The sequence below is a fragment of the Gobius niger genome (genome assembly GCF_951799975.1).
Source record: "Gobius niger genome assembly, chromosome: 8".
Lineage (NCBI taxonomy): Eukaryota > Metazoa > Chordata > Actinopteri > Gobiiformes > Gobiidae > Gobius > Gobius niger.
The window spans coordinates 4,945,627-4,958,549 of NC_136859.1; the positions used below are offsets into that span (position 1 = coordinate 4,945,627).

General features: G+C 43.8%; 1 protein-coding gene across 1 annotated transcript in view; it reads left to right on the forward strand.

Moving 5' to 3' along the window:
• Positions 1-395: 395 nt before the first annotated feature.
• The window catches only part of lig1 (ligase I, DNA, ATP-dependent), a 190,618-nt gene continuing 178,090 nt past the window's right edge, over positions 396-12,923 (forward strand). Inside the window, exons 1-4 of the mRNA XM_079561006.1 lie at positions 396-516; positions 2,970-3,026; positions 4,515-4,758; positions 4,819-4,854. Coding sequence (XP_079417132.1) covers positions 500-516; positions 2,970-3,026; positions 4,515-4,758; positions 4,819-4,854 — 354 coding nt within the window. The 5' untranslated portion in view covers positions 396-499. The remainder of the gene's footprint in view (positions 517-2,969; positions 3,027-4,514; positions 4,759-4,818; positions 4,855-12,923) is intronic.

Here is a 12,923-nt window from a genome sequence, read left to right on the forward strand (position 1 = left end):
ATTGCTACATATTTACAAACATAGGGGAAACCATTTACATCGCTTTATATGCCACATGAAGCCACCAAAAGCAGCAGTCATGTATTTCAATGTTGCTGCAGTACCAAACCGGAAGCGCAGGGGGCGACAGAGAGCACTGGCGCGAAAACATATAGACGAAGAGGTGTCACTCTCTCTCTGTCTCAGGAAACTCCGCATCTTATTCCACATTTCTTCCAATAAACCCTAAAAAACACTCGCTACTTTGTATACAAAACATTTACATGACGTTTCAGACAATCTCGCTGGTCAAATTATGCAAATGCGGCCGTTTTATTCCCCAAATTTCGAGTTTGTCATCACCAGTGAGCGAGTCATCCTCTCATTACTCACGATCTTTGGTTGAAATAGGATTTTGGCGCCGAATATTCACATAGTTGTTTGCCTCGTATGCGGACACTGCACCCGGTTTTAGCCATTTAATTCTGATTTGCAGCATTTTACGGATATTTTGTGAGCCATGCAGCGCAGTATCGCGTAAGTATAACCGTTACAGACCGTTGCATATGTGTGTTTTTGTCGTTAAATGCACGCGCGTTCATATTTTAGCATCTTCACTTCCTGATATCGAACTGCTCAATGCTGTTAAAATAAGCAAACTGCGACACTTAGCACGGATTTAAGATAAAGTGTGAGGAATAAAGCTGTCAGGATTTCACTTTCAATTGATAAAACATGTAAATTATGTAACGTAATGTTGAAAGAGCTCAAAACAAAAGCTCCTCTCAGCCCTCGCTTGTCTTTAATGACACACATGTGCAGCAACCAGGGCTTCATTTACCTTTTAAAGTCACGATGTGAACGTATATAGTTTTGTGAGACTTTTTTGACGTCTTGGAGCTCAGGGGAAGGAGAAAAAACGCCATAAATTGACGCTTTTTATTCAATTTCTCAGAGTTCGGTAAAGTCCACAGTTACCATGGAGATCCGCCATCTTTGCAGCTGTTAGCATACATTTCCATAGACTAACATTAGCTAAAAACAGTATAAAAAGTGGGGAAAATAGCCATTGGCTGCTAAGTTACTGCTGGTAAATACATCTGACTCACTGTGGTGTCCAAGTGTTTTAATATGAACAATAACTCCAGTATTTTAACTTTTAAAATCTCCATTAGTTTACAGTTGCTGCTAATCCCACAATGCTCAGCGATATGACAGAAAATTACACACAGAAGCAAATAATGTTAATTGTCTAAGCAAAAAGACCATATTAACTAACATTCTTTGGTCAAATGCACAGCAGAACATACACATTTCAGCATAGATTTGAACAATGTCAAGGTTTAGTGAGTCCATGAAGCCTATATCGATCTCACAATGGAACAATTCACTTGACAGGATATGTGCAAAGGATCAAATAGTAACTATACAATGACTACACAAATCTTTAAAGGGACTAGACAGAGTTTTAAAATGTTAAAACTATGTATTTTCCCCCCCCTACATGTTCCAACAATGTCCTAGTGTGTAGAATGACCTGTTCACCACAACTGCCTCTAAAATCCTGCACTGTCACTGAAAAAGGTGTTAATTCGGGTCCGAAGTGCCGTCATGCACGAGCTTAATATAGAAATATTTTCTTGTCCCTTATACTTCTTCCTACCCTCTTCGATACTCTCACTAAACTATATTTACTGTTCCAACTGTGCATAAAGAGCTGGCCCGGAGGTCCTTCTCCTTTAGGGCCTGTATCACTGAGGTCTTCATCAACCTTTGGTCCCTTCGAAATGTCTCTTTTTACTTATCTAAAAACTGAATGCCACTGCTTGTAGTGTACTCTTGATTAGAATAACATTATTATCTTTATTTTTTTACTGCTTTATTTGTTTTTCTGTTGTGTGTAATGTTTAAATGTTATGGTCCCCCTTGAAAACAAGATGCTGCTTCTCAAGGGGTTCTCCATTTATGCAATTCAATATTCACCTTATTCCAGAGCCTCGCGTGGGCGCCGCCATGAATTGGTCCCGCCCCTTTTCTCCTATGTGTTAACATGGGGCTGGAGAAATCCACATAAAATCAGTCACTACACTAAAACAAAGCCGTTTTCAGGCCACACTGAGAAACGCTGCTTGGTCGACATGTCGGTGCAAATGAACATTGGCCATTTTACACAAATCAATCGACTAAACATCAGATTTGAGCGGAGAATATTTTCCCTCGTTCTCCGTTAAAATGAACGGGCTTCGCGCTCGACCGGAAGTGTCAGGAAAAAGAGGTGCCGAGACAACGCAAAAAGTGGCAAAAGTGGGCGGGGCGGAATAAGGTGAATAGAAGCTGCAGTTACGCGTGAGACCTGAGGTGGCAGGTTGGTCTTACTGAGGTGGTTAGACCAACTTGCATCTAGTCCCTTCCCTTTTAGAGGCAAAAAGTATGAACAATAAAAAATAAGATTAAAACAGACTATAACAATGTCAGTATTAGCAGTGCAGGTTTACAGTCATAGTGCAAGCGGTTGATAAAGTGACGTAGATACAGAGATTATTGCACATGTTACTTTACAGTCTTGTTGTATAGTCTAAGTCTAGCAAAAGGGATGAAGGACCTGCTCCTTCTTGCACTGAGGGTGTTTCAGTCTGCCACTGAACGAGCTGCTCAGCTCCTCTATAGTCCCATGCAGTGGGTGGGAGGTGTTGTCCATGATGGAGGTGAGCTTGGCTAACACCCTCCTGTCACTCACCTCCTCCACAGAGTCCAGGGGGCAGCCCAGGACGGAGCTGGCCCTCCTGACCAGCTCCTTCAGTCTGTTCTTGTCCCGCTCTGTGCTGCCCGGGGCCACAGAGTCATATAAAGTCTCCTCATGAGGTGGAGGCGACTTTGGCCCTCCTTGTACAGGGCGTTGGTGTTGTGGGACCAGTCCAGTTTATTGTTGAGGTGAACGCCCCATTTGCCAGTTCTTTACAAAGATTAAATCTCTTATTGTGTCTTTTCAGATCCTTCTTCCAGCCCAAGGCCAAGGAAAAGAAATCTGCGGACGAGCTGGTCAAGAAGTAAGTCTGGGCTTTAATGGGGATTCAGAATCGATGTTTTAATTTTTTAATTGTTTGGTGCAACAAGACATAGGCACCACATTGAAACTATTAACTATTTTGACATGATTTACCAGTCAGTATGAATAAAGCGCTCTAGCCTCATAGCAGTGTTACTTTCATCAACTACAGGCGAGGGTTAGGAGGCTAAAACTGCAAAGAAAAGTTTTATGTTGATGTAAAAATATATCGTTTTAAGGCGAGACACGGCAGGTGAAAGTATTGATTTTTCACGCAGTGTTCGAAGTGGAGATTTTTATCTATTTTCCTCCCTTTACATCTTAGTTTTCATGTCAGATATAAAAATGACAAAACTAACCCGCATGATGTTTATTTTATGATGTTTTGTCTGCGAGGTGGGGGCGACCCGGAAGTAGCTGCTGCGCTGCGTTGAAACGCCGTCTTTCAAGCGGGTTTTCATTCATAAATATTGACAGATTTTACATCCACGTGTCCTGCTCAGGGTCCCCGTGATGACGCTTCTACCCAAATATGGTATTTTTCCTCCTACAAGACGCTGGTGCGGAAAAGTCGAAGAACGGGCCGCGCATGCGCACTCGCTACAAAACTTCAGGGCTGGTTTTCTCTGAATGAGAGAAGCCGCACTCGGGCAGAGCCTGAGCCCTTATAGAAGCTCCCACAGACTCCAAACTTTACAGTCTGACACCTAAGAATATTTTGAAGGTTTTTTCAGAGGGATTTTTTAATATCTAATTCCTAGCCTGATTTATTCAACTTTGAAACCAAAAAACAGGCAAAATTTGAGTTTTTACAGATTTTTCACTGATGATTAGTTTATTGAAAAACTAAACAAAATATCCAAAATCCCCTGAAAAAATCTTAGTTACTAATATGTCAATAAAATAAAACCATAAAATTTAATCTGGCTCAATTCATTATTTGCATTTCGTTAAAATATAGGCAATTTTGGCCATTTTAATGCTCAAAATGCCTTATTTTTTGTGAAAACATAAAATGACAGAAAAAGTGCAATACATTTTTTTCTCATATTTATATCTAATGTTCAGCAAAAGTTTCAAATTGACATCTCTACATTTATTTATTTTCCCTATTCACCTGCAGTGTCTCGCCTTAAGAAGAAAAAAATTCACAAACTTTTCATCGTAACTTTTGGAAAAATGGCCCACGAGATCCTGGAGGGACTGATTAATGTGGGAAAGGCTTTATGAAGCAGAGCGTATGATTGAATGTGTTCGAATTAATATAAATGTGACTAAATGAATTGTCTCCCTGCAAAAAAAGCTCCTGGGTTTGACTCCCGTAGCTCGTAGCTTGATGGATTGATTTCGTTGAGTTGTCGCCCCTTTTGCGCAGGTGAAAAATGATGTAGAAGGAAAGTACAGTGTGTCGTCTGCTCGGTTGTTTTTTTTTGCTTCAGTGTGTTTTCCGTGAGTGGATTAATATTGGGAGTCTGTGTTTTTGTCGCAGGCCGGTGAAGAGTCCCCTGAAGGTGCAGAACGGGGCTCACGAGCTGGAGTCTCCCATAAAGAAGCCGCCGAAACGGAGCCGTCAGATCCTGGACAGTGACGAGGAGGCGGAGGAGGAGGTCAAAGAGAAGAAGGAGGCGGTCAAAGAGAAGAAGGAGACGGTCAAAGAGAAGAAGGAGACGGTCAAAGAGAAAAAGGAGACGGTCAAAGAGAAAAAGGAGGCGGTCAAAGAGAAAAAGGAGGCGGTCAAAGAGAAACAGCCCGCCGTCGTTAAAGAGAAAGAGGAGACGGTCAAAGAAAACAAGGAGAAGGAGAAGACGGAGGAGAAAGCTGTGGAGAAGGTCAGTGGAGACACACATTTGTTACAATCTGCTGTGCACTGCAAAAAGAAATATCAAGCATTGGCTTAAATGACTTGAATTGAGGAAATGCATCCTGTTTTTGTCGGTTTTCACTCATTTAGGCACTTTTCCTGATCGGACCTAGTTTACTTTGCTTGTTTGAGGACATTTCCGACCAGTTCTAGGGTAAATCTCGCTTGAAATAAGAAAGTAAAATTACCAATGAGATAAGACCAATTTTCTTACCCCACTGGCAAAGAAAATGACCTGAAATAAGGACGAAATGTATCGAAACGAGCCAGAAACATCTCAGAACAAGTGAAATAATCTAGGACCCAACAACAACTTCTTAACCAGTCAAAGCAACTAAAATTTGGATTATTATGCTTAAATTGAGATGTTTATACTGATCTAGTTAATTACTTTTTGCAGTGAAAGAGTCAAGACGAGTTGACCTTTGTTGTTTCGGTGCCAGTATCTGCAGCTGGACAATATTACAATAAAAAATATAAGTTGTGAGCGATTCGCTTTGATACACCGTACATGGTTCGTGATAACTTTATGATGTGCCGATACTTCGATACATCATGACTTTTAAAGAAAGCAGAGGCCACCACAGAGTCATAAAAAGTCCTGAGCAGAGGTCTCGGTGGAGGTGACAGGCCCTTCTTGTACAGGGTGTTGGTGTTGTGGGACCATACACATAATGTAAAACAATGATTCTCAACTCGTGGGTTGGGACCAGAAAGTGGCTTGCAGACCCATTTTCTGTGGTCACGAGCCTAAATGAATGTCATCGGGCTGTTTTTTTTAAAACTTTTTTTTAATATAGACGATATATGACAATTGCGGCATGTCATCCTGGGGTAATTATGAGTCCCGAAGCCTTACCACTTGAGAACACTGATGTAAAACACCGGCATTTGCAGAAAATAAGTTCTTTACTTTGGGATACAGTGGTGAGGTTCGGCCTTTGGTGTTTTGGCAATGATTAAAATCGGCCATATACGATGCAAACTTGCCTACCCCTGGTGTAGATGGTGAAGAGAAACGGTGAGAGGACGGTGCCCTGAGGGGCCCCGGTGCTGCAGACGACCACCTCAGACTCACAGCTGCGCAGCCGCTTGTACTGTGTTCAGTCAGTGAGGTAGTTGATGGTCCATGTAGGGAGATGTTCCACTCCCGTGGAGAAGTCAAAGAACATGACCCTCACAGTGCTGGTGGATGAGCGTAGGTGGGTGAGGATGAGCCGCTCCATGGTCTTCATCAGGTGGGAGGTCAAGGAAACTGGTCTGTAGTGGGCCCGTTCCCTGGCGTGAGCTGTTTTAGGAACCGGGATCAGATAAGATGAGATAATCCTTTATTGATCTCACAAAGGAGAAATTCACTTGTTACAGTCGGCGTTCAAGAAGATCACTCAGAGTTAATAAAGTGCAGCTGATACAGAGATTATTGCACATGTTACTTTACAGTCTTATTGTACAGTCTGACAGCAGTGGGGATGAAGGCTTTGCGGTAGCGCTCCGTCCTGCACTGAGGGTGTCTCAGTCTGCCACTGAGAGAGCTGCTCAGCTCCTCTACAGTCCCGTGCAGTGGGTGGGAGGTGTTGTCCATGATGGAGGTGAGCTTGGCTAACACCCTCCTGTCCCTCACCTCCTCCACAGAGTCCAGGGGGCAGCCCAGGACGAAGCTGGCCCTCCTGACCAGCTTGTTTAGTCTGTTCTTGTCCCGCTCTGTGCTGCTCGGGGCCCAGCACACGGCAGCGTAGTGGAGAGCAGAGGCCACCCCAGAGTCAGGCCTGCTCACTCTGAAGGACCTCAGTGAAGGACCTCAGTCTCCTCATGAGGTGGAGGCGACTTTGGCCCTTCTTGTGCAGGGAGTTGGTGTTGTGGGGCCAGTCCAGTTTATTGTTGAGGTGAACACCCAGGTACTTGAAACTGTCCACCTCCTCAATGTCCTCCCCCTGGATGTTCAGCGGTGTGTGCGGTAGTGGCTTCCTTGTGAAGTCGATCACCATCTCCTTCGTCTTACTGATGTTCAAGCACAGGTGGTTGCGCTCACACCAGTCGCACAGGAGGTCTTCCACAGGACAGAGACCTTCTCCAGGCTGAGGCTCAGGTTGCAGATGTGGCTGAGGACCTCGGAGAGCTGATCTGCAAAGTGACGTCAACAGACAGCTTCCGATCGGCTTCAGATTTTGCCAGAAAGGATCTAATATTTGGCGACATCATACTGTTGACATAAAAGGGAAGTTCACAGATCGATAACAGTTCGTCTTTTGGCTTCTCGTTTTTGCCTTCACGCTTAATTCATTCTGAGTTTCATTCAGTGTATCGTGTTCCCTCTGCAGGACCACCACTGCTTCAGAACACTAACCACAGTTTATCGACCTCACTGTTGTTGTTTGTTTAATTACTGGATCAGTTTCATCTCCTCTCCAGAGCCTGTAGCACATTCACCATCAGCGTTTCCCTCTAATCTACTCCAAAACCTGCCCCAAAAAAACCTCCGTGCTCTCCCTGAATCCTGGAGAGAATCACCGACTATTGTTTACCCGGAGGTGTCCACACAATGCCGCAGTAATCGCAGCCGGGATGAGCGCGTTTCAATGGCTTTGTCAATAAAGGCGCTAATGAAAAGAGCTGATCATCGGCTTTGGACGCGGCTGAAAACACCTGCGGTCCACGGAGCAGGGCCTTGTTCATTTGGGAGAAGGATCAAATTAGTTGTTTTTCCCTCGGCCGAACGTGGATCCAGAGGAGCTGAGCGGATATAAAGGTCTGAAGAGGAGCGAGGAACTGTTACTGTGGCAGACGGGTTTACCTGTTATTCCTGCTGGTGTAGATTATGCAACAAGATGAAGATATTTGGTTTATTTGGTGACTGTTTCCAAAATGTAGAAGAACGGTGGTGCAGCAGCCCGATGCAGTGGTTTCGTTATTATAGATATAGATACTTTATTGATCCTTTACAGGAAGTTACGCCTTTGCAGCAGCTCAATTTCTCTCCGCCTTTTTGACGGACAGGGTTGTAAAAAAAATCTGAGATGAGCTTTTTTTTATCCGTCATGAATTAATCTCTCTCTATGCGTCTTTTAGGCATTTAGAGATATTTACCTCTTATTTATGTCCGAAAATACTGAGATTGTAGGATGAATGGAGCTAAACTAAACTAACTGATTGATAAACTTGATCTGAGCAGAATCATGGGACATGAATTTAAAGGGGCTAGATGCAAGTTAGCCAATTTATACTCACTACTGCCACCTCAGGTCATGCGTGTAACTGCACCCTATATATCAAGCTCGTGCATGACGGCACTTCGAACACTAACACCTTTTTGAGTGACAGTGCAGGATTTTAGAGGCAGTTGTGGTGAACAAGTCACATTAGAACATTGTTGGAACATGTAGGGGGAGGAAAATACATAATTTTGAGGTTAAAGGGACGTTCCTCCCTCCTATGTTCCTCCCCCTACATGTTCCAGCCATGTCCTAATGTGTAGAATGAGCTCAGACCTGTTCACCACAACTGCCTCTAAATCCTGCACTGTCGCTCAGAAAGGTGTTAATTCGGGTCTGAAGTGCCGTCATGCACGAGCTTAATATAGAAGCTGCAGTTACACGTATTACCTGAGGTGGCAGTAGTGAGTGGCCAATTTGCATCTAGCCCCTTTAAAGGGGCTCGATTTTTGTGGATTTCTGTAGGTATATATATATTTCTTAATTCATGCAGTTCTTATATTTGAAGAGTTTAGTGGTGCTAGGCTAGCTCTAGGCTAGCGCATGTCTATGGTAACTAGTAGCCTGCATTAAAGACCTCTTCAAAATCATGGGCTCGTCCTCCAAACGTTGCCATATCTGATTTGTAGAAAGCTCTTTTGTGAATTCCACGTGTAGTAATGTCGGCCACAGGTAAACAAACTACTGTAGATCCGGTAACCGAGCAGATCACTCCGCCGCTGCGTAGCTACAACCAGGAAGTTGATGCTGCTCAAATAGAAGTTATTTTAAATGCAAAATGGTTATATTTAAAACATTATTCAGTCAACGCAGACATTTATATGGGTAGTCTGGTGTTATAAGTGATTTGCCTTGGGTCAGACTGTTTTTAATGGTGGCTACCAGTTACCATAGACATGCACTAGCCTAGCACCACTAAACTCTTCAAATATAAGGACTGCATTAACTAAAAAATATATTTATCTCCAGAAATCAGCAACACTCTGGATAACTACGAAATGAGGCCCAATGTCCAAAATCCTGCAGTTACTCAAGGGCATCTAGGACCAGGTCTTTATTGGAACCAGGCCACAATTAGAGACAGGCCTTTATTTCTATTTGAGCAAAACAGACGACCAGGAAAACGAAGAAAAACGAGATTCGTGTCCATTTGCACCTAAAATATTAGGTTCATTTATTAATTAACATTTCAAACCCTCTCCCAGCGGCTGGAACTTTGACACCTTTTATATTGTCGGGACAAAAGGAAGTGTTTCGTTGCTGTTAGCGGAGCATTGACATCAATGTCACTGCAGGTTTCTGTTTCGTTTTTACCTCGGACTTGGATTATTTGTTGTTATCTTGTGTAAAGGCGAGTTTAGACGGAGCGTTTGTATTTTTGATCGATCATGAGACTGACCCGAGAGAAGACGAGACGCTCGCGCTGATCGGAGGAGTTATTTTGAGGCGTGGGACTGACCTGCACACGGAGCAGCTGGACGTGCTTTGAAGACACGATGGTGACTTGATTAAAACCCTGGTCACACAACATTTGTTGCTTGGCCTGTTTCCAAACATCGTCACAGGAGGTTTGAAAAGTGGCTAAATCTGTGTCAAAGTTACGCTCGGATCAGCTCCTCCGCAGCGTCCTCATCGGCCCGGGTTCCTGTTTGTTTACTTCCTGCACGTGAGTTATCATTTACACCAGTATGAGACAAATTCCTAACATGGGGAATATTTCTACCGCTATAGTTTCTAATAAAAGCCCCGGCCTGTTTTAGAGACCGGCTTTAATTTGCCTCCGCCAGCCGCGAACCCGGCCACTGTTAGAGACCCGGCCGCTAATGGAATACAGGCCAGTGTTAGAGAATTTACGGTAATACATAACCGTGACACATGCAGAGTTTGGGCCTGACTGATTCAGACTTTCGGGGTCTGATCCCGATACTTTATTCATTTCTTTCAGGGCCGAGGTTTTCCCGTGCGGCCGTCCACTCCATTCTGATCCAAAACTATGTTGTCATGTTTTTGGTCCAAGTTGGAACAAAACCGATGTCTGCTCTTGACTAATTGCTTAAAAAGAAACAAAACTATCCTCATCTGACACCCGGCCTAATCACAGTGTTGCTTTTACTGGGAAACCTCCGAAATGGCACCTGTTATGAAACTTTTCAGCGACTAACGAGCTCCTCTGAAACACAAGGTCCTCGGCAGCGCTCACGCCAAGGTTTGCATATTTCTAATTCGCTCCACTAATAACTAATGAAAGAATAATCTGCGAGAGGGACAGCGGCACGTTCACGCGACTGGAAACCACGTAATGAGGAATTTGGAGGGAAACGTCAGGAAAACGGAGCTGTTTGTTTTTGTGTGAAGTCGGTGTGAATCAATTGAGTGATTTGGTTGCACCACAGTGACAAGCATCGCTCTTGTGGTAATGATGATTATCCAGCAGTTCATCTGTTAAAATCCACCGCCGCTCATCTCTCCGGGGAACGAGGAAATTAACAGCGATCGTTTCTAGTTTAAAAGTGAAATTCGGTTTAATAATTGACAGTTCTGTGCCTTTTACTGTGTTTATTATAATGTTCCCTCGTCTAAAATGGATGTCGTGAAGCCTATTTTTTCAAGCTTATGTTTCAAAGACTGAAATACGAATGACTGGAGTGAGTCTGGTGAAAATGATGGGACTTGAGGGAAGCATATTCTGCGAAACACAGAGATTTTGCTCGTGTTATTATAGCTTTTGGGCAGATGGTCAAAAGCAGCCGTTCCCAAAGTCTGGAGTGTCGCAGCCCTTTATTGAAATTGAGATGTTTTTCACCTTGAAATTTGAGATGGACCGATCCAGCTTTTTTGCTACCGATAAAAAAAATAATTGACTGCATTGTAAGATCAATAAAGTCATATTTTATTGTCATGGTACAGATCACCCCTCCTTGAGCCGCCACCTAAACGTGGTGGAGGGGTTTGAGCCCGAATGATCCTGGAGCTCTGTTGTCGGGGGCTTCGTGCCCCTGTAGGGTCTCCCAGGGCAAACAGGTCCTAGGAGACGAGTCAGAGAAAGAGCGGATCAGAAGCCCCTTATGAGAGACCAACAGGCCCGGTTTGAGTCGTGAGGCCGTCCTTCTGTGGACCCACCACCTGCAGGAGGAGCCATAGGGTGCAGTGTGATTTAGGCAGCTCCAACAGTTGCCCCACGACCCGGGAACAGACAAATGGAAGAAAATGGATGGATGGATGGATGGATGGTACAATCAATTATCAAGTATATCCATTTGTAAACTCTTTATTTAACAATGTTTGCCATAACCTTGTTCGAGGGGGAAATCATGGTGGATTTACAGACTCCTCCCCCTCCCCTGCTGTGACGGAGCATCTTCTTACAAAGGGCAAAAGGGGGCGGGATCTTCACTGTAGTCTTGGCCCCCTCGAGGCGTGTAGTAGGGCTGCGGCTAACGATTATTTTTGTAATCGATTAATCGACTGATTATTTTTATGATTAATCACTTGGCTGTGAATGGTTTGACATCACATAAGCAAAGTGGCGCCGCTTGAGGACATGCTGATCGAGTAAACTTAGTAAATGTTTGTTGGAGGCTAAGTGCTAATTCTGGTTTCTGGTTGAATGTGACACAGCCAAGATATTTAATCAAAAATACCGTATTTTCCGGACTATAAGTCGGACTTTTTTTCATAGTTTGGCGGAGGGTGCGATTTTTGTCCTCCTTTTATTTAAAATTCTAAATACTTTCACATGCTGCTAGAGGGCGCTGCAGGCTAATCGAGCAGCAGTAAGAAAGTTTGGAGTGAGCGAGAGAGCGGAGGTTACTGCAATGAAGTAAACAAACAAGCTAATCACGGGCTAAAAGCTCGATGGCCACAGCTAGAGGAACGAGTTCGCAGATGAGAGCTTGAAAACATGGGAGATTCTTGTCAACAGTGCAGCTACATCTCCGTCCTCAGGTAGTTGCCAGTTGTGTGACGTTAACACACCAGACACCTATTTAGTTCATTGTTTATGCTTAATGTTATTGACCAACAATGTGTTACCTTAGCAAACCGTACGCCTATTCAGCCTGTTGTTTTTTCTTCATTAGGCAATGTTTGACTAGTGCGTCTTATACTCCGGAGCGACTTTTGGTCCGGAAAATACGGTACACTATTTTAAATTTGTGCTCCATTTGAGTCTGTGTGAACCAGAAAACGATTAATCGATCACTAAAATAGTTGTCGACTATTTCAATAATCGATTAGCTGTTTCAGCCCTAGCGTGGAGTTTGGTCGTAGCCGCGCCATTAGCTCTAATGCTAACGGCCTGTCAATAAAAGTCCGGCCCTCATTAGTATACGAGATTTCTAAAATGTTTCATTCGAAAACCAGCCTGGTTTCTTTAATTGTAGCTAACCCAGCGTTATCACAGGAGGAATATCGATCTGTAGAAAGTTAAAAAAAGTTAGAAAACAGACAGTTGTTTAGAACGTGTCTAAAGTGCAATGCTGTCTAATGGAAAACTAGCTTGTTTTGGAGGTACTACAGCAATGGCGGCCCCTAGCGTTGTGAAATATTAGCACTGCGGTTCACAAAAGAACGTTTCCAAACCCACAACTATACATGTTCACTTTCAAGGGAACAGCAGAACACGTCTGAAAAGTCTGTTCTAGAAATCGTATCTTCCATGTGATCGCTTCACTTCCTGCTGCACGGGGGAACTTTCCCGCGCCTCCTTCGCCTCCTTCGCCTCCTCCGTCTCCTCGGCTCTTAATTACTCGCTCTGGCCTCATTGGTGGTTTGATTAAAAGTGAATTAATTCGGCAGCGTTTTCCTCCAGGCAAACATTGCAGCCAAA